General features: G+C 46.7%; 1 protein-coding gene across 1 annotated transcript; it reads right to left on the bottom strand.

The window, feature by feature from the left end:
- Window positions 1-1,664: 1,664 nt before the first annotated feature.
- On the bottom strand, window positions 1,665-20,530 carry Nom1 (nucleolar protein with MIF4G domain 1). The gene is made up of 11 exons (XM_052720224.1): window positions 19,506-20,530; window positions 19,087-19,214; window positions 17,633-17,828; window positions 14,743-15,066; window positions 13,496-13,606; window positions 12,793-12,960; window positions 11,771-11,892; window positions 8,459-8,591; window positions 7,890-8,021; window positions 4,849-4,958; window positions 1,665-3,586 (listed from the first exon to the last, which is right to left on the bottom strand). The coding sequence occupies exons 1-11, from the start codon at window positions 20,487-20,489 to the stop codon at window positions 3,412-3,414; spliced, it is 2,583 nt and encodes an 860-aa protein (XP_052576184.1). The 5' UTR covers window positions 20,490-20,530; the 3' UTR covers window positions 1,665-3,411.
- Window positions 20,531-22,267: the final 1,737 nt, after the last annotated feature.

Raw genomic sequence — 22,267 nt, 5'->3', positions numbered from 1 at the left:
TCCACATGGATGAGATGGATTACATCCTGCAGAGTGAACTAAGCCAGACACAGACACTACACCTCACCTTTCCATGGACTCTAAAACAAACCCCAAAACAGAGTAGGACGGTGTTTGTCAAGGGCTGGGGGCAGTGATGTTCAAGGGTACCAACACTCAGCTATAGAATGGAGTTCTGGCATTGCACTTTAATGCACGGGGACCACAGCTAACAGCTGTGCCATGTGCTTAAATACACCTGACACTAAGTGACTTGACCACCCACACCCAAGCCACAGTAATAATGAAGGGGTGGGAGTGGACTTTGGAAAACAGAGGATATGTCCATGACCCTGATGGTGGTGACAGTTTCATGTGGGCATACTTATCCCCAAACTCATCAAATTGTACACACTGAAACGGTTTGTATGTCAATCATACAAAGTGGTTTAAAATAAAATGGAGAGATGGCTAAGCAGGTAAGAGTACTTCAAGAGGACCCAGGTTCACAGCACTCATATGGCAACTTACAACATACATTAAGCAAAACACTATACACATAAAACAGGCCATAGTTCTTCGCCTTACACTAAGGTTAATAGTGGGGATCTAGGAGTCCATAGTGATATCAAATGGAGGAAAGGGTGCTGTTTATTATGGCAGAATAAGAATAAACACAGAAGAAATGGAAAAATCATCTCAGACACTGTCCATTCGAGAAGGCTAACCCTGTAATGTGCAGCTGTTTTCTCCATTTTGATATGACCATGGCCCTCTTGAATCTAACCTTTTCCCCCCACCCAGGAAAAATCGCATGATGAAGGGAAGAGTCTGATGATGAATCAGGTATGAAGAATCTTACAGAGTCCTGTATCAGCAGCTTCTGAGATGGCGGAAACCAGGTATGAAGAATCTTACAGAGTCCTGTATCAGCAGCTTCTGAGATGGCGGAAACCAGGTATGAAGAATCTTACACAGTCCTGTATCAGCAGCTTCTGAGATGGCGGAAGCCATCTCTCTCCTGTTGGACTCAAGCCAATCTCAGAACTCAGTGGTGGTAACGTACTAAGAAAATAGCTTAAAAGGTTTATTTTTAAATAAAGTTTACATCTTTATTTTATAGATGAAACTCTCCAATTTTAAAAAGTGATTCTATACACATGTTTGTTGTTTGAGACAAGGTTTCTTTATGTAGTCCTGGCATCCTGGAACTCGCTCTGTAGACGAGGCTGGCTTTGAACTCAGCGATCTCCCTGCCTTTGCATCCCAAGTGCTGGGATTAAAGGTGTGTGCCACCACACCTAGTTTATGTATTAATTCTTAACCTTTATTGTGAAAACTACACACACACACACACACACACACACACACCACACAGAGGGAAAGACAGAAAGAAAGAAAGAAAGAAAGAAAGAGAGAGAGAGAGAGAGAGAGAGAGAGAGAGCAAGAAAGAAAGTACTGTCTTAGCACCCTGCAGTACTTTTCAAATATAGGTATAACACTTTTTAAAAGTACATACTTGAGCCGGGCGGTGGTGGCGCACGCCTTTAATCCCAGCACTCGGGAGGCAGAGCCAGGCGGATCTCTGTGAGTTCGAGGCCAGCCTGGACTACCGAGTGAGTTCCAGGAAAGGCGCAAAGCTACACAGAGAAACCCTGTCTCGAAAAACCAAAAAAAAAAAAAAAAAAAGTACATACTTGGGGGCTTGGTATGGTGATACACACTTTAATTCTATCACTTGGGGCGGGGAAAGGGGTGGCAGCTGTGAGTTAGAGGCTAGCCTAATCTACATATTGAGTCCCCGGACAGCTAGGGTTACATGGAGATACTCTGTCTCAAAAAACAAAAAAATCCAGCAATAAAAAAGAAGTCATATTTGGGGCTGGAGATCTGGCTTAGTGGCTGAGTGCTTGCTATTCTAAGAGGACCTGAGTCTGACTCCCAAGACCCACACTGGCAGCTCACAACTACCTGGGACTCCAGCTCCAGGGATCCTTTTTTGGCCTCCAAAAAACTCACACACCTGTCCACACACATATATAAAATTTAGAAAATAGACTTTTCTTTTCTGTGTAAGCTGAGGAGTGAGCCAGGGCTCAAGCAAGTGTTCTCCCATGGAGCTTCACTCTCAGCCCCCAACTCTATACACACTGTCCACTTGCTAGGACCCAGAATCCCCAGGAGGCAAAGCTCTGGGAGGGGCTGAAAGGGAGTTTCCTGATCGGGCTAATTTAGGTGCAGCTCCACCTTGAACATGGTGGCACCTTCCCATTGCCCGGGACCTTGGACTTAATAAAAAGGAGAAAGTGAGCTGAACACCTGTGTCCATCTCTGCTTCCTGACCGCAGATGTGATGTGACCTGCTGCCCTGAGCTCTTGCTGCATGACCCTCCAAGGACAGACTGTGCCTACACAGTACAAGCCCCAGGCAACCCCTCCCCTCGCTGTTCTTGCCAGGTGTTTGTCATAGCAACAAGAACGGCAGCAGACATTACTGGCTCACCTCAGGGCCCAATCCTCAGGGGCGTGCAGAGACCCCCTGACTATACATGGTCAACTCAAACACACCACTTCAGGGACATGCTGTTCAAACTCAAACAGAAGAGATGACTCATACAGGAGCAGCATCCCTGGTCTACCTTCCTGGAATGTTCACTCTACACGGGACACTGCTGGCAGGAGGGCTCTGATTTAGGACCTTTCTACTTCTGTTTAGTTGCTTTTCAACAACTGAAGGTCAGGGTTAGTCAAGTCTACAGCATTTGGAAGAGAAGCAAACTTTAAGGCTGAAAAATAAAGAGTATTTATGCATCCACAGAGGCATGCATCCAAGGCCATTCCTTCTTCCTCAGACTGTAGTGCCCCTGTGAGCAGTGAGCCCATGCTAATTCCTTACCCACCATAATCACTTACAGTCACATATGTTCATCTCTCTCTCTGTTCTCACCAAGTACCCAGTATCTATCTGAAATAGTCTTATCAAATAGCCCCCAAGGTGGGATTAATGAATGGGAAGAATCAGATTTGCTCTGGCTGTCCTGGAACTCCTCTTATATAGACCAGGCTGGCCTCAAACTCACAGATCTGCCTGCTTGTGCTTGACGAGTCTGGGATTGGAGGCATGCCCACCATGCTAGGCTCAGTTTCTGAACTTTTAACCAATATTTCAGAAGATAAAAAAGCCATCAATTTATGATCTCCCCCTCTCCTCATAGCTTAATGCCCTATCTTCTCTCCCCTTTCCCTTTCATCTGTTATATACATACATATACATTTCAAATACACAGTACAACCCTGGGTTCAAAAAAAACCTGAAACTATAGTATTTAAACCATGACAGAGCATGGCATAACTCCCCTGCTCTTAGAGAGGCAGGACAGGCCTTTGAACTCACAAGTGACACCTCTTGGTCAAATGCTCCCTATCTTTCGGCTACATCTTCAGGATGGCTTTGCCCTGTAGAGACTTGGATGCAAGGCCTGCTCTCTCTCTCAGCAGACTGGCTTCCTCAGCATTCTGGAGAGTCTGTGTGTGCTTCAGTAAGAAGTGGCTGATGAAGAGCTTCAGGCCTTCTTGCAACATTCCCAGCTTCGGGTTGTCAGAAACTCTGAAAGGGAGTTGGAGACACAGGTCAGAGAGGAGCTGCTAGCTCAAGCAGCAAGGCACGATCTACTTTTAGATATTGGTTTTTCGGATGATGGGATAAGACCCAAGGTCTTGTATAAGGCAGACAAGTGCTCTGCTATTGAGACACTCCCACCCTGCCCCTTATTTAAGGAAATCGATTTTAAGGCAGAACCTTGCTATGCTGTCTAAGCTGGACTCGAACTCAAAGGATCCTCCTTTGCTCAGCCCCTAGAAAAGCTGTGACCATAGGTGTGTCACTTTACCTGGCTTCTTCTTTTTTCAGGACAAAGCAGCCTGGGGTGGCTTCAAATTTGGAACTCTCCTGCCTCAGTCTCCGACGTGCTAGGACTACTGGCACATACTGCCATAACTGGTTGTACCCAGTATCTTCTAAAGTAGGATTCTTTGTTAAGAACCTCTTTTGGGCTGGGTGGTGGTGGCGGACGCCTTTAATGCCAGCACTTGGTAGGCAGAGCCAGGTGGAGCTCTGTGAGTTCAAGGCCAGCCTGGTCTATAGATCCAGGACAGGCACCAAAACTACACAGAAAAACCACACACACACAAAGAACCTCTTTTTACTGGGTGTGGTGGTGCATGTCTTTAATCCCAGCACTGGTGAGGCAGATGCAGGTGTGGACCTGTGAGATCGAGGTCAGTTTGGTCTTCATAGCAAGCTCTAGGCCAGTCAGGGGTATATAGTGGGACCCTGTCTCAAAAACAAAATAAAATGAACAAAAAAATCCAAAAAGCAAAATAAAAATTTTCTTTCTTTCTTTTTTTTTCTGAGACAGGGCCTTACTCTGTATCCTAGTCTGGCCTCAAATTCACCAGGTTGCCTTGAGCTTATAGCAATTCTTCTCCCTCAGCTTCTTAAATTCTGGGATTACAGGTATGAACCAAGATGCCCAGCTTTCACTTAAGATCTTCTTGAGGGCTAGGGATGAGGCTCAATGGTAGAAGCATAAGCTTAGCACAGAGGCCTCATAAGAAGAAAATGAAAAGAAACCCAAAGAACAGCTTAACACATGTACTGTTACAAACCACTGCTCTCTATTAGGTAAGTCTTGCAATTCTTCAATCCAGTGCATAAATGTTAGAGCTTAGAATTAGGTCTAAAATCATGCACTAGGCACAACCCTGGCTTTATAAACTAACAGCAGTGAAATGGGAATAACCTCCATGCTTGCTCAAATGACAATCTGCTCTTTTCCCATGTCTTATCAGGAAGTACTGGGCACGTACCTTGAGAAAATTAAACCCAGGTCGTCTTCTTCTGTTTCCATCAACAGCTCAGTCAATACTCTCCGGAGGAAGTGGACTCTGGGTTTATCCAATTCACTGAATTCAACTACCTAAGGGTCAGGAGACAGGAAAACATCATCCTGCTGACTCAGGACCCTTCCTGCTCTCTGCAACAGCAACTGCTGGCAAGCACAGAGTACTGCTGATAGGGTGGGCTGGCTCCTAGGCTGAGAGCCACAGGGCGATCATAGCTACAGGGATACACACTCCAGACCTGAGGTTTACTTAGTGAGGGCAAACAGGTACTGCCCCTGTCCTGTGAAGTAGCCATTCTTGAGTGACAACTCTACACAGAGAGTGTAGGTTAGAGGAGAGGCCAATTAGCACACATACATGTATGTGTTTCCCAGAAAAGCATCAAGAACTGCACAAAGCATCTCACTCAATTTTAGCAGCAAGATAAGCATACTATATGTACACCATGGACTTCCAAGCAGAAGTCACTACACAGAGAACCACAGACATCAACATGGAGAAAACACAAACTCAAGTTGAATTCAAATAGAGCTTTACATCTCTTTCAAACATGTTTCTTAACACTTTGGGCTTTTCCTCCCAAAATTTTGGGCTTCTTTATTCTTTCTCTAAAGCATCCAATGCCATCCTACAGAAGCGTATTTTGTTTTGTGACTGACCTCCATGCCAGCTTAAATGGCATGGTCACTTTCCTCCTCTCTTCCAGGCAGCTGCTGAGGTTTTACAGCATGTCTGTAGTAGTTTTTCCTCTTTAAAATGCTAATAAAATTGCCCATACTCTTAAAAAAAAAAAAGCTGCCCAAGTACAGGGTATGGTAACAAGGTTCTGCCTAGAGAGGCTTGAGCTATGCCCCCACACACTCTGCGCACAGATACAGGCACAGGATAGCACAAAAGCATGCCTAGGAACAAGGAACGCATTAGAGTGGCTACCCTGAGAAGAGCCAAGGGCACAGACAAGAGACTAGGAACAGGTCAGGGATGTGTCCAGAGCTCTGTGCTGGCTATTCTTGGTTGTCAATTTAGTTTTGGAACTAAAACCCTACTTGTGAGGGATTTTCTGCTTAATTTGAAATTGAAAGATCCACTTCTAATCCAGAGCTTGAGATGGGAAGACACATCTTTAATCTGGGCCACGCCTTCTGCTGGAAGCCATATAGGACATGGAAGAAGGAAGCTTTTGCTCTTTGCCTGCTTGCCCTGCCTTGCTAGCAAGTCCATTCCTTCACTAGCATTGAAGCCTACTTCTTAGGGATTCCAGTATGTACTGTAGACCAGCTGGGGCATCCAATCTCATGGATTTTTAGTGACTATTAGATTCTTGGATTTTATACTAACACCCAACCATTGTTGGATTAGCTAGACCGCAGACTGTAAAATGCTAATAAAATTGCCCATACTCTTAAAAAAAAAAAAAAAGCATACCAAGGGTATGGTAACAAGGTTCTGCCTAGAGAGGCTTGAGCTATGCCCACACACACTCTTCTCACAGATACAGGCACAGGAAAGCAATTTTATTAGCATTTCTATATATATCAAGAGATTTATTCCATATGTTGTTACTCTAGAGAACCCTGACTAATACAGCCCTATCACCCACAATTGGCTCCTGCTCACTTCTCACAGGCACAAGGAATTGCCAGCAGACACTTGGACGAAAGGCAGGAAGGACAAATGCACACAGGACACAGGAGGCTGCCCTGCAGACCAGCAATGCCACAGGACACTGAACTTAGCACCCTGACCTGTCTCTGCTATTTACTTCCTTCTGGATTTCTTAGGATACTGGCAGCCCACCTTGAATCCCAGCTCCTGTGCTAGGCTTCACTGTCTTCTGTACCGGCGCTTTAGTTGGGGAACTTACAGCCTTACGGTATTTTGCAGTGAAGATCCATAACTATGTATTTAAAAGGAGGAAAGTCTGCCCTAGCTAGTTTTATGTCAAGCTGACATAAGCCAGGGTCATCTGAGAGGAGGGAGCCTCAGTTAAGAAAATGTCTCCAGCCGGGCGGTGGTGGCGCACGCCTTTAATCCCAGCACTCGGGAGGCAGAGCCAGGAGGATCTCTGTGAGTTCGAGGCCAGCCTGGGCTACCAAGTGAGTTCCAGGAAAGGCGCAAAGCTACACAGAGAAACCCTGTCTTGAAAAACCAAAAAAAAAAAAAAAAAAAAAAAAAGAAGAAAATGTCTCCATAAAATGAGCTGTAGAGATTGATTCAGGAGGACCCACCCATTGTGGGTCCTCCAGGACCTCTGCATCATCTCCTGGCCCCAGGTTCCTGTCCTGACTTCCCTCAGTGGTGGACTGTTATCTGGACGTGTAAGTGAACTAATAAACCCCTTCCTCCCCAAGTTGCTTTTGGTCACTGTGTTTATCACAGCAATAATAATAACCCTAAAGACAAAGGCCTACTTCACTTTATGCTCCCAGCGGAGCTGTGACCAGTGCAGCATTGTATAATTAGGACTTGACTATCAAAGAACCTGGGCTGAAGAGATGGCTCAGCAGGTAAAGTCACTTGCTGGCAAGCCCGATGACCTGAGTTGATTCTCAGAACCCATGTGGTGGAAAGAGAGAACCAATTTCTGTAAGCTGCCTTCTGACCTCAGCACATTCAAGCTCATACATATACACACAAACTAATGTAAAGCAAAACGATGCAAACCCTGTAACCAGACACTAATTCTCTAAGTAAATTTACATTATGTATTGATTGGATATTTTCTATGATGGCTATGATAATGAAAACATTTTCATAGCTAGAGGTGGTGGTGGTGGTGGTGGTGGTGGCACCCACCTATTTTAATCCCAGCATTGGGGAGACAGAGGCAGGAGGATCTCTGAGTTTGAGGCCAGCCTCGTCTACAGAGTGAGTTTCAGGACAGACAGGGCTACACAGAGAAACTCTGTCTCAAAAAATCAAAAAACACTTCAGAAGTTCAAAAAATACATTTTTTTAAATACACCAAATAAAAGAATTTTACTAATCCCTTGCATTATACAAACCTTTAGGATAGAAAGTGGAAGTGATTTTGTCTTCAACAAGTGTGCTACCAGATGAACCAGATTTGAGAACTTGGTGGCTGGCAAATTTTCTAAGTCCCGAAATTTGTCCCATATGCTGAACTGGAAAGTCATCTAGTTAAGAGTAAAGAAGAAAAAAGTTAAAATGCGGCAAACCAGTGGAACAATTCATGAAGAACATACACTAAAGGTACTCTATTTCTTAGTCCTCGTCAACAACCCAAGTCAGGACTAAGCAACTTCCCTGTCCCTTCCTGACAACGTCATAGACGTCCCTTTGGTTTTGGTTTTGTCCTACTCATCAACGGCTTTAAAGAAAGGCTGGTAGCCATAACCAGTTATTAGAGACCAGTGCCCTGAAACACTACAGAGGTGTCCAGGCAGCCTGGCCACAATCCTTCCAGCTGTGACAGACAAGCTGCCCTGGGATGTAAGTTCCATCTTCTCTCCAATGCAGGAAGGCCTGGCTGCCTAGCATGGACAAGATCCATGATGGGACATGGAACTCCTGTAATGAGCCAGGCAGATGTTCTGGTGGTCTTCTAAGTTACCTGGAATCTCCTTTCATAGTTGCAGAACTTGCTAGCCAGGAAAGCATAGAAAGGGTTGTAGGTTTTTTCCTGCAGGCAGCAATCCATGAGGATGTGAACAATCTCTCTCTCCTGCTGGTCCTTCAGCCCAAGTCTGCAGACAAACAGTCAGACTAAGAATGTATTCTGATTTCAATGTTTATGGCAAAATCAGCCCCTCTCTGGCTGAGGGGTCCAGTGGAAAATGAGTTGGTAAAGATGGTGGTGCAGTCACATATTGGGCCACAACCCAGTCTTGTTCCTAGCTTCTATGGGTCTCAGTTTTCCTAATAACATAAGCGAAATGTGTGAGGCACAATACAACTCCAAGCTGTAGAGTTGTAGTGTAGAGCTACAAAGCCAAGGACTGGTTCTTGAAGACAAAACAGAGGACTCTCCTGTGATGCCATGAAGCTGGGTGTGGTTAAGGTAATGACTTTACTTTTTGATTTTTTAAATTATGTTTTTAAATTTTTATTTTTATGTGTATGGGTGTTTTGCTTGCAATGCATGTCTGTGGATCACCTGTATGTCTACTGCCCATGGGGACCAAAAGCAGGCATCTGAGGCCCTACAACTGGAGTACAGATAGTGTTTGTGAGCTGCCTGCCACGTGGGTGCTAGTAATCAAACCTGGGTCTGTGGAAGAGCAGTAGCAGGTGCTCTTAAATGCTGAACCATCTCACCAAACACTTACTCTCTGACTTTTTTTGTTTTGTTTCAAGACAGGGTTTCTCTGTGTAGCCCTGGCTGTCCTGGGACTTGCTCTGTAGACCAAGTTGGCCTTGAACTCAGAGATCCACCTGCCTCGGCCTCCCGAGTGTTGGGATTAAAGGTATGCATGCACCACCACACTTGACACTTTCTGACTTTTATGACTTAATGTGACAGCTGTGGTGCTGCGCAACAATAACCTAATACTCAGGAAACTGAGGTGGAAGATTTGTGAGCTCAATACCAGCTTGACCTACACAGGGAGACCTGTCTCAAACCCCCAAAACACCCTTCCCCCAGGTAAAACTCACAACAAAATGCATTCTTTCCTGTGTACAATCCTGTGAGTGTGGCTAGGCCTACAAGGTCAGGTAGTAATCACCACAGTGGAATCATGGAAGTTCTACAGCCCCTACACCCCCTTCCTTCCTCTGCAGCAGGGCACTCTCCCTGAAACATATGCCACCACAGATGTGTTTTGTGTGCCTCTAGTTCTGCTTTGTCAATAGTCAGGAAATAGCTGTTCAAGTCTGGGTCCTTGTTCAGGGCAAGACTATTTTAGAAGCACCCGTGCTGGTGTGGGCCTCGCTGCTTAGTCTTCTGCGAGCTGACTGACAAGGAACCCATGCACCTAGAGGACCCACAGCCAGTCTACCCATCAGCGGAAGAACACACAGCCTTTGAGTTTTTGATGATTAAAAACAACTGATTATCTTTTTTCTTTTGGGGGGCATCAGGAGTTGAACCCACAGCCTTGTTCATGCTGAGCAAACCCTCTAGCACTGAGCCATGTCCCTAGCCCCAGCTGACTTTCCTCTGAATCCAGTAGCTGTAGACAAAGGCAGATGTTCTGTGACTTAGGAGACAAACAGCAACTCTGCTGCCATGTTACCCTCACACCTTCCCCAGCAACAAACAAAACCCAACACAAACAGTAGCCGTTCAAGGTGGACGTGGGCCCCCCTAAGGGCCAGTTCCATTTCAGCTGTACTGCACCTTCCTTCCATGGGGTTACATGGCTACAAAAACAGACGATGATTAAAAAAAAATGAAAAACAAAAAAAAACTACAATGCTGGAATGCTGGGGTCAAGGGCCTCACACAGTTGACTTACAATCCTGGCTTAGCTAATCATTTTCATGAATAAAAGTGGGGCGGGCAGGGAGTCACTGTTAAGTCAGATATGCATTGTCTTTTGTATCCTAGCTAACCCGGGAAGTAAGATTCTCCAGCTTTAGCCTCGCAAGTGCTAGGATGATGGGTTGCACCACCACGCCCAGCAATGTTGAAGGTTTGAAAACACTGAAATTAACTAGGATGTTCTAGTTTCCTTGTGTTTTCTGATAAAAATACTGTGATGAATAGGGACTTGAGGAGGAAAGTGTTTATCTGGCTGACACTTTTAGGTCACAATCTATCACCGAGACAAGTCAGGGTAAGAAGCACAGAGGAATGCTGTTTACTGGCTTACCCTCTGGCTTACTCATGCTAGGCTAGTTCTTATTTGACCCAGCACCACCTGTTTGGGATGATGCTGCCCACAGTGGTTGAGTCTTGCATCAGTTAAGACAGTCCCTTAATATGCACAATTACTCTACTGAGATTCTTTTCAGGTGACTCTAGGCTGTGTCAAGTTGATGCTAACTAAGCCATAAGAACGGTGAAGGAAATCCTTTTTGGCATAAAGGACATCAGTCAGAACTGGAACATTTCTCAAAGGTCATGTGCCCATGGTGCTACTGGAGGTGAAGGAACCTTGAGGAGGCCTGGTGGAAGGGAAGTCAGGTCACTGGGGACATGCCCTTCAAGGGGATACAGGGAAGCTGGGTCTTCTTTCTGCTTGCCAGCTTCCATGAAATAAGCAGGTCTCTTCTACCACACATTTCTGCAATGATGTATTATCCCACCACTACCAGAGCAACAGGGCCAAGTGACTGTGGACTAAAACTATAGGTCCAAATAACTCTCCCTCCTTCTGGTTGATTTTCTCAGGCATCTGTCACAGTGATACAAAGCGGACTAGCAATGGACAAGCCTGACTCTTTGACTGGACAGGATAATCTTCCTTTAACAAAGTCCTCAGAGACAGACACTGACAGGGAGACTCAGTGCTACCAACATTCAGCAAACAGTAAGGTCTCAGAAACATGAACAAGCTCAAGGTTTCCGTATCAACAAGGCCCAGTTCGAAAACCCAGTCATCAGACTTGCACTTATTTCTAAGTTTGAAGCAGATAAAGGAAGGATTTAAGATCCAATTGTTTAGAGACCCTTGGTAAAATTCACAACTAATTAAGTCAGAAAGAGACAACAATCCCGACAACCAACAGCCCCGACAGACTATCAGGTGGCTGGTTACCTAACACTGCCAGCCAAGCTCTCACCTCATGCTACACACGCTACTTACCAAGGGCATACTAGAAGGGATCAGTGTCTTATGAGGTTCACACGGGACCCAGAAACCCAGGTGAGAGGAAAGTAGTGAGAAAGTGGCTCAAAGCACCCCGAAGTTAAAGGCTAGATCAACGTGCTTCGTTACGTCTATTGAATAACAGACCAAATGTTCACAGCAAGGCTTACTTCAGCAGCTTTTCAAAAGCATCCAAGAAGTCCTCACTTGTCATTATAGTGCAGAATATGTTCCTCCTGACATCAGTGTTCATTCTCTGCTTCCTTGCAAGCTCCAGCATCTTGGAGCTAACCTGAAAAGAAAGAGAACGTGTCCAGACCCTCCCATCATCCGGATGCAGGACACTGTTCCTTAGCATAGCATGTTTCTGAAGTTGAATTTCTGAAGCGTAACACACATTTGAGCACAATGTGACTGTAAACCATATGTACATGTATGCATGTAAATGCCATGTCTGTATTCTTGGGCAACTCCTACAGGGAGAAAAGCTCAGTGGGAGCCTTCTCAGGAGGTGGATCTGCTCTGTGGGTCAGATTTGTGCATCAAAGATCAAGTTCAGATACAAGCAGCTGCCAGTGCCTGGGAGCCAGAATTAGTAAGTGAGACCACAGTCCCCAGGAAAAAAGTCAAAAAGGAAATTGGAGTCACAACTTGAATCCACAGTAGGGACTGGAACATACACCTCCTGGAACAGCATGTGCCTTAGTTCTAACAACAGCTCCTCTCAAATGAGTTTCATTTTCACCTTTTTCTCTTTCCACTCCATTTCTAGATTTTGTTTGAATTGGGTTTTTGAACTTTTTTTGTTCATTTTTGTTTTTTGAAACAGGGTTTCACTGTGTAGCCCTGGCTGTCCTGTAACTCACTCTATAGATCAGGCTGTCCTCGAACTCACAGAGATCCACCAGCCTCTGCCACCACCACCCAGCAGGTTTTGGAACTTTTAAAAATTCTTAAGAAGCAGAGGAACGGACTGAATCCTATGTTGATAGGAGCTACTTCTATGAGGCCTCCTGACAGGCCTGTGCGGTACACTCCAAGAACACTCGGGAATAACGGGAGCTACTTCGATGAGGCCTCCTGACAGGCCTGTGCGGTACACTCCAAGAACACTCGGGAATAACGGGAGCTGGTGGAGGCAGAGCAGACTGGCTGACACAGCAGACCAGGCAGCCAACTGGGGTCTTCATACCGTTCCTGCAAGTGGCTTCTGTACAAGTGTTTGATGACTGCTGTCAATCATTGGGGTCCCACTCCATGCAGACCCCACAATCCACCAGCGACCAGTCTGCTCTGCATTTAGGATGCCATCCCAGGAGATTCGAAGCTGAGTCTCAGACCCTGAGCCAGCACTGCGTACCTGATGAAAAGAAAAGGTGTCATGAAGTGCTTCCACTGGCTCACGCTCGCACTTCTGTCACGCTTTGTTTGAAAATGGCAGTGTGGGTGTAGGATTATGGCAATGAATCATGGACAACCAAAACAGCCTGTTTGGAAAAAGGCCAGAAAGAGCCGTCAACTCTCGTGCTGTTTGTGAGGTCTATGGGTTCCTTATCCACATGTGTGTGACCTGGGCTCTACAATGACTATGTGACTAAAGACAAGAACGACCTTGGTAACCATCTCACACTGTATGGCAGGAGCTTCCTGGTCCCAGGTGGGGTCTGGCCTTCTGAGTATCATTAGAGGATCCTATCAAACAGCCGTAGCTTAGCACCTCAGCGGACTCATACTGGGTATCCGACCAACTTGATGATTCCTGTGCATGGAGGTTCCACGGTCTCACTACAGACATATAGTTTCTAAGACTTGAGCTGCACATAGTGTGACCACAGTCACAATGGGTCCATGATGGCATGGCGGCTCAGGACAAACCAGAATAGGGTGTCACTCACCAGAGTCCTCTGTAACTTCCTTAGTCTCTCCACAGGCTCTGGATCATAGCCAGGGATTTTACGCATGTCATTGTTTTTCAGAGCCAGCATTGTCTCCAACATGAACCGCACCTTAAAGAAGTAACCGAACTCATCATTTAACAGTTACTGGGGATGCCATGGGCAAGACATATCTTGGCTGAAGCACATGGTCCCCACTGAGGAGAACCCTGATAGCCTGGAGGTGGTCTGTGATACCTTTGACATGTCAGTTAGCGGAGTATTTTAAAACAGACGTGGCTCACTATCCAGAGGACTTCTCTCCTCCACTCCCACAACCCCAGCCCTAGTATGAGGGTGACCCAGAATCCTTTCTGGCAAATCCTTCTTCAAGACTTATCTAGATGCCAAGTTGAATATCCAGAAGGGAATAATCTTCTCTTCCAGCCTCAGATCTCTTCCTGTATATCCTGCAGGATGACCCCAAATTCCCATCCCATGTTCCTGCTCCTCCAAGTCACTTACTTCTGACTCCCAAGGCTACATCCACTGCCACCACACTCACACATGCTACTGTTGTTTCGAGATTCCTGAAGTCCTTTCCCCTGCTCTGGCCACCTCCCATCTTTTCTACAATGGGGTCAAAGTGGCCCCCAAAGAAGACCATCTGTCAATAACTATCTGCTCAGATCTTCCTCCACCCAAGAAAAAAAAAACCTGGCTCCTTGGGCCCTCTCCTCTCCTGTCAAACCCCCCAGGTTCCCACACTGGTGCTCTTCGACAGGTCACATTCTCCTTCCTCCCTGGGGGTTTCTCGGGTACTGTCCTAAGCCCTCAGATGGAGTGGGAGCTGTGAGCCCATTTTATAGAGGAAACTGGCTGGCAAGACTAAGTCTCTGCTGCGCAGACGCAGTGCTGGGCAAACAAATCAGTTATAATAATGAAATATGTATGCGTTCTTAATGAAGAAACAAAGTTCTAGCATCTTATGGTGGTACACACCTGTAACTCCAGCACTCAGAGGAGGATCATGAGCCTGAGGCCAGCCTGGGCTACATAGTGAGACTTCATCTCAAAAATGCAAGGAAACAAAAACAAACCCCTCAAAACCAAGGTCAGTTTGCAGACTAAAGACAAAGGCACAGTGCTAGGAAAGGCAAAAGAGAACAAAGAGCATTAGGGAGCGAACGAGCGTTCAGCCAGATACTCGTTGACGCTGTCACTCTATGTGTTTCACGGGTACTCAGCAGGGCGAGTGGCACTCCTACCCTGTTCTGGTCCTGAAACTTGCTGCCTGCCCCACTGGCCTTGGCCTGGGCTTCTGTGATCAGCTCCTTAAGTGACAAAGCATCATCTTTTCTCAATGCAAAGCCCACATTTTTCAGCATCAGCAGGATCAGCTCAATGTCTTTTTCCGTAAAAGTTCCAACAAGCTTCTTCAAAATGTCAAAGATGAGGAGAGACTGTACCACGTGGAAGTTGTACAAATGGGCAATCATGGCAAACAGGTTGTCCAGTTCTTTCCCCTCACCTCCATCTTTATAGACATCATCAAACTTCTTCACCACAGCCTCAAGGAAGCAAGCACCAACCTGAAGGAGATGAAGAAATGTCATCATGTCATCCTGGGACCTGCCTGTCAAACTGCACAAACATCTGTAAAGCACAACATGAGTGCAGGTGAGGTAAGAGCTCCAGCAGGGAGCTGGTAACTAAGAATGCAGACTCCAGTAACTGAGGCTTCACATACTGATGAGGAGATTCTAATAATCAACACAGTACTGAGTGCCTGCCTCAGCATACAAACCTTTTCTGTAAAAATGCTCTCGTTTCTCTAGAATCAACAACAAAGTGGGTTTTAGCCAGATGTCATTGTGGCTCCCTAGAAAAACTTCTTTAGGGCTGGCTGGAGAGATAGCTCAGTGGTTAAGAGCACTGACCTCTCTTCCAGAGGACCTGGGTTCAATTCCCAGCACCACATGGTGGCACACAACTACCTGTAATGAGATCTGGTGCCCTCTTCTGGCCTGCAAGGACACGTGTGGGCAGAACACTATATACATAATAAATAAATAAATAAATGTTAAAAAAAATTTCTTTAAAAAAACTGATGGCAAGATGGCTCCGCATAAAGGAGCTTGCTTCCCACCTGATGCCCTGAGTTTGATGTCAGAATCCATGTAAAGGTGACAGTTAGGGGACAGCAGTGGGCCAAGAACACGCAGATGCCTGATGAAGCTGGGCAAGGTCACTATGGTGTGTCCTTTTGCTGTTCTGGAACATTCGATTTACAATTCCTAAGTGTATGCTGGGGAAGAAGAGGCCAGATCAACCTGTGGTGGATCTGAACGAAGGCAGTGAAAACTGAAGGTAGAAATGGCGGTCACTCCTGCAGGATACCCAGCTGGGAGATGAGTAAGGCAGCTGTGACAGACGGGAAAGAAGGGGCTACTTGTGAGAGTGACTGAGGACAGACTGGCAGGGTAGGCATCACTGGCTGTGAGTCCCAGCATTTGGTCTGGATCTCCAGGAACTAGGTAGGGGTGAACGAGCAGGCTGTGGTCTGCTAGTCAAAATCTGTTTTAATGTCAGTTGGACCTGTGCATATTTATGCTAAAATTCACATCAGGTAAGACATGTAGACGTACAAGGGCAGATGATCCACTTTCAGCCCAGAGTGTAATGGGCAAGTACACACAGGTTTGCTAGACTGCAAAACCATGAAGCTAGAAAGACTGGCAATACTGATTTCTGGAGGCCCAAACTAAAGGCCTGAGGCTTGATTCCCTGGAGAGAAATGCTGTGGATATCACTCTACATAAATAAAACACTGATTGGCCAGTGACCAGGCAAGAAATATAGGCGGGACAAGGAGAGAGGAGAATTGGGGGAACAGGAAGGAGGGCGAGACACTGCCAGCCACCGCCAGGACAAGCAGCATGTAAAGATGCCAGTAAGCCACGAGCCACGTGGCAAGGTAGATTTATAGAAATGGGTTAATCTAAGATATAAGAACAGTTAGCAAGAAGCCTGCCACGGCCATTCAGTTTGTAAGTAATATAAGCGTCTGAGTGATTATTTTATAAGTGGGCTCCGGGACTGGTGGGACTTGGTGGGACCTGGAGAGCAGCTCTGCAGCTACAGAGAAACCTAAGCACACCCCTCCTAGTAGCACCACCATCTCATCTCATGTAAAATGTTAACAGTCAGGATGCTTCCGAGAGCAAGAAACACTGAGACACCAATTCAAGTTTATTTCCAGCACACAAATAGGTGCAATCATGTAACAGGCTAAAATTTAAATTCTATCAATATTTCTAAAATTAAACATACTAGTATAACTTAGAGATAGGAAAAAAAAAAAACTCACGTTGCCAACACTGATTCTGGTATGTGAATTTTAGCATAAATCTGCAAAGGCCTGAATGTTAAGTGATTGAGAAAAGGAACACAGTAGCTGAGAACAGCTTTAATATTCTTTTTCTTCCATGAGTTCCTGGGAGGTTTTCCTCAGTGCAGTTTAATGGGAACCGGCATCCTGAGAACGCAGCACATCTGGCACAAGCCTTAGTGGATGCCATTAGCTAAAGTACTCTAACGACTTCCCCTTGAACAAGTCATCTCATTGTCCTTCATGCTATTAGCAAAGGTTTAAATGGGAAGTAGGACCAATAATTTCAGGTTTTCAAATCAAGTAAATTCCTGATGTTCTGTGGTGGTCATATCTACGACTTTTAAAATAACTCACTGAAATGCTGTCTGCACTCAAATCACTTTGATTAAGTCTGCTAAACTGTCCCAGTGTGGTACAGGATGGGGGAGGCACCACAACAGCCATAGAATAGCGTCAATTACTGTGATTATGGGGCACCAGGAAAGCTGTCCAGGGCGTCCATTACACTTTGTAATGGCAAGAAAATGGACTCAGGCATTCACACATGAAAATAAGCATAGCCCTTGGGGTGGGGGACACACTACAGAAGCACAATTCCTGAGACAGCCAATGTAGATCTTGCACAGCAGGGCTTCTGAGGTAGTTAGGCCCTCTCTCCTCTGCCCTGAGCTTCCCAATGCCTTAACTTCTCAAACTCACCGATTCCATGTTAGAATACTATTCCACACAACACAGTCAGTATATGGAGAAAGGGCACAGGGTACCTCTATTCCAACCGTGTGGTGAAGGATGCTGACTAAGAGGACATGCTCCATCATCAGTCTGCTGGGCATAGCTGAGGCAGTGACACAGGCATCCATGAGGGCAGAGGTCAGGGTGTCGGTCATGTGCTTCCTGCTGTGGGCCATGTACAGCTCCTCCAGCTGCCCACTTATAGATGCCATGTTTGGCTCACTCAACCTGCAGTGGAGTATGAGCAAAGTGTTACTGATACATTCTGTTTTGTGTATATTTCCTGTATACACTGTGTATCTGTGCTTAATACTGAACCTGCTGTCAAAACACAGGTAATGGTGGAATTACAGGATATTATGGAAACAGCATGAGTTTTAATGAAAAAGAAAAAGCACAGAGGAGGGAAGAGGAGGTGTGACAAAGGCTGGCACGAGAGTCTTTTGTGATAGAACAGCCATGCATCTTGATATTGGTGGCAGTCACCCAAATCTTAATTTGACAAAACCGCACAGAATCAGTCTCAACCTCTCTCTTGTAAAAAGGATGAGACCTGAAAAAACTGTGAAGCTGTGTGTCAGTTTCATTTGAGACAGGGTCTCATGTGTCCAAAACTGGTCTCAAACTTCCTACATATCCAAGGGTGATCTTGAACTTCTGATCCTCCTCCATGTACCTCCAGAGTCCTGGGATTACAGCATTACAGGCATGTACCATCATGCTTGGTTTATGTGGTTTGGCGAGCTAGGGCTTCAGGCTTTGTGCATGTTAGATGAGGACTCTACCGACTTAGTCACACCCCCAGTTCTCTCTCTCTCTCTAACTGTAGTAGAGGCTGGGAGTGATTCCTCTAAGGACCTCCCTACACTGTCTTTGCAACTCCCAGTGATCTATAATAACATGTTGAGCAACAAAGGACAATATATATTTGAAATGTGACAAACTTAGATGAGGTGCTAGAGGCCAGGACAGTGGTTATCTTTAGAGGGCTTGGAAGAGAGACCTGAATGAGGCTGAGTGAGGGACATGAAGAAGTGGAGAAGGGCTTTGACAAGCGACTCCGATTCATCTGTTAAATCTAGACAGCCAACAGGGAAAGGTGACAAATTCCCACCCACGTGGCTTCCAATGAACCTTCTGATGTTTTATTCTTAAAATGAAGAATAAAAAAAACAAAAAAACGTTAGCTAAGACCCTGTTCATCACCAGATGAATTCACTTTTGCAGGGAGGGGTGACTTCATCTGGGTCATTCCTGGGATAACACAGAACCCTGCCCTCCCTGTTCCTTCCTGCTTCTAAGAACAACCGGTGGGAGGTCTTCAAACATGGAAAAGGCAATATCAAAAGCTGAGCATCCTACCGCTTCAAGATTAGGTCCAGTTATCTCACACCAAGAACAAGGATCCAAAACACTGTCTAGTCCTAGCCCCATCGTTTGCTGTTTAGATGGTTTCTATAGATAAATAATAATTCTGTCAGGTTACCTGTTAATTAGGCCTTTAACGTGCTTCTTCAGCCTTTCCAGCTCTTCTTTCTTGTGGGCATTCACTGTCTCCTCGCCCCTCAACCGAGGTGGGATGTATTTTTCACCACTTTCAACACAGTTACTTTCCTTGAAGATAGGAATAAAATTGCAAAAAATTTAGAGTGGACACATTTAGTATTTTTCCACATTATTTACTCTAAATACTAACCTCATGAGGATTTGGAGCAGCTATCATTACAGGCCACGGTTGTTTGACAAAGTGAAGTTCTACATGCCTGCAATGGCCTGGGTCGGCCTTCCCTTCAGCAGGCCGTGGCTGCCACTGTGTGTCACCGCCAATACTGTTCGGTACCCTGCCCCTCCCTCACCCCGTTTGGAATGACAGCCCAGAGGGCCTACAGGTTGTTGGTGTCATACCTGATGTTCTGTGTCATCTTCCGAAGAACTTTCGCTCTTTTCTACGGCCTCTGCAAAACGGACTCTCTTACTCCCTTTACTTTCTAGCGTCTCAACTTCTGCTTCTTTCTCCCTTTGCGAGTTTACATCCTCCTGATCCGCTTGCGAGTCTGAGTCCTCCTCACTTTCCTCGGAACTGTTCTCCAGGTCACTCTCCAAGAGTGTCTGTCCAGCCTCCACCTTTTCTTCCTCCTCCTCCTCCTCCTCGCTGCTTTCGTACAGGCCGCCGCCTCTCCCGCATTCCAGGGCCCCCAGAATGTAATCCAGCCCGTCGCGCGCGAAGCTGAGCGGCACCGAGCTGCCGTCGCCCTTCTTCTTGCGCTTGTTCAGGCCGAGGCACCGCTCCAGCTTTCGGATCTCTCGGTCCTCCTCCTCGTTGGCCGCTAGAAGAGCCCGTTTCCGGGCGGCGGCGGCGGCGGTGGCGGTGGCGGGCCCGGGTTTTCCAGGGGCACTTTGAGCCTTGGCCTTAGTTGAGATCGCCGTGGCCTTGGAAGAGGAAGTCTTAGCCTTAGCCTGGGTCGCCGTGGCCTTAATGTTAGCGGAGGAAGCCTTGGCCTTGGCGGGGTTCGCTGTGGCCGAGGCAGGGGTCGGTCGCGTCTCGGAGGGCGGCGGAGCCTCCCGGCCTCCGGTAAGGCCGACACTAGCCTCTTGGTCCCCGGACCCGGAGCCCACCGTCCTCTGCAGGCGCCGCGCTTTCCTCAGGTGTCGCTTCTCCTTACGAAGCTCCTTGCGGCTCTTTCGCCCGCTGGGCCGGGAGCGCGCCACAGCGCCTTGGCCCTCGCGGCCTTCGAGGGTCTCGCCCTCGGAGGTAGCTCGCACGAAGTCCTCCACGGCCAGCCGCAGCCGCTTCAGGGCCCCCTCCCCGCCGCCCGGACCACGGCAGCCGCCGTTACGCTTCGGGCGAGCCATGCGCCGGTGCACTCCACCTCGGCCCGCAGCACCCATGCCTGCAGATACGGCTAACTTCCGGGATGCCCAGCTGCACGACTTCCGCCGGGGGCGGAACTTCTGGACGAGCGCTTCTGCGAGACTGAAAAGTTGGGATGGGAGGATGGTGCCCTCTGCTGGTCGGAGGGCAGCAGTCACAGACACTAACAGAGTCTGAAAACTGAAGCCCAGGAGGCTCTGCCCAGGCAGATCCTTGCATTCAACCAAGTCTGGCCTACAGAGCGAGTTCCAGGACAGGCAAACCTGGAAAAAGACAGAGAAACCCCTGTCTTGAAAAAAAAGAAAGAAAGAAAGAAAGAAAACTGAAGCCCCAGCATTTTGTTTTGGGGTGCACAGCAGAACTCACCCTAGCTATAAATTCCACACATAGCATAACTTCCACACACCCTTGCATTTCTATGCACGCATGCATGCGTACCCAAGGGAAGGCACTCGTTACCGTTTGTCTATGTAACTTTTTTCTTTCTTCTTTTGAGACAATGTCTAAGTCTGTAGCCCAGGCTGACCTTGAACTCTTGGGCTCAAACACTCCCTAGCTGAGTCTCTGGAGTAGCTAGGACTCCAGGCCTACAGCATTGCTCCTGACTAGTTATTTCCAACATTTGTATATTAGAAGTGACACTATGATAAATATCTTTGAATATATAGCATCTTATATTTTCAGGAGCAGAGCCTGTAGGCCACATCCTAAGAAGGGTGATTTCTGAAGTGAAGAGTTTGTAAAATGAGCCAGGTGGTGGTGGTGGCGGCGGCGGCGGTGGCGGCGGCGGCGGTGGCGGCGCACGCCTTTATTCCCAGCACTCAAGAGGCAGAGCCAGGCAGATCTCTGTGAGTTCAAGGCCAGCCTGGTCTATAGTGAGATCCAGGACTGGCACCAAAACTACACAGAGAAACCCTGTCTCGAAAAAAAAAAAAAAAGAGTTTGTAAAATGTATGAAGAGACTGCTGGCTTCATAGGGTGAATGAAGATTAGGTAAGGTAATAGGTGCATAGAGCTTCTAGCAATGTCTGATCCATGCTGAATACATATCCATTGAGTTGAGAGTCCACAGGGTTACTGCTGTTACTATTAGCAACGGCACAGCTCCTGTTTGAGTTACACAATTTGTGAATACAGGGAAGAAACAGCCGCAGTGTCTTCACCGATGATGTCGAGGGACGAGAGTGGGTGCTGTAGAATCCTATGGGATCCCAAGAGAATGACCTGAAGGAATACGGGGGTGGGGGGGGGTGGGGGGGGTGGGGGGGGGGGAGTGCTGGTTAGAGCAGGAGGATAGAGCCTGTCTGGAGGAGGATGGAGTATCTGTGTCATGGTTGCTGTGATGGTTAGTTTTTTTTTTGTAAACTTGATGTAAACTAGGGCCATCTGGGTAGAGGGAAATCTCAACTGAGAAAATGCCTTCATCAGATTGCTCTGTAGTCAAGTCTTTGAGGCATTTTCTTGGTTAATTGTTGGTGTAGGAGGGCTAAGTCCACTGGGGGGGGGGGGGCGGGGGTGTGTGTCACTCCTGCCCAAGTGATCAGGGGAGGTATAGGATGTCTAGGTGTTATGGAGTTTGTGATCCCTGGGAAAAGACCATAAACTCAATCGAATTATAATTAAAAGATTTACTGATTAGCTGCCAGCAGGACAAACAATCTCTGAGCCAAATTTGAGATTGTCATGAAGGAAATTTGCTTTTGGTCACAGTGTTTCATCACAGTAATAGTGACCACAGCTAAGACAGGAAGGGAGGGAGGGAAGGAGAAAGGGAAGATGGAAAGAAGGTCTTTCT

Source organism: Peromyscus californicus, unplaced genomic scaffold (genome assembly GCF_007827085.1).
Source record: "Peromyscus californicus insignis strain IS unplaced genomic scaffold, ASM782708v3 Scaffold_6__1_contigs__length_162567912, whole genome shotgun sequence".
Taxonomy (NCBI): Eukaryota; Metazoa; Chordata; class Mammalia; order Rodentia; family Cricetidae; genus Peromyscus; species Peromyscus californicus.
Note: the sequence above shows the minus strand (reverse complement) of the source record. Positions and strands in the feature narration are given on the sequence as shown.

Coding starts and splice junctions, on each gene's coding strand:
- Nom1 (XM_052720224.1), bottom strand. CDS start 20,489: ATGGGTGCTGCGGGCCGAGGTGGAGTGCACCGGCGCATGGCTCGCCCG. Junction 17,829..19,086: donor GTTAAAGGCCTAATTAACAG/GTAACCTGACAG, acceptor ACTCCACTGCAG/GTTGAGTGAGCCAAACATGG. Junction 8,592..11,770: donor GCTTTTGAAAAGCTGCTGAA/GTAAGCCTTGCT, acceptor GTTTGTCTGCAG/ACTTGGGCTGAAGGACCAGC.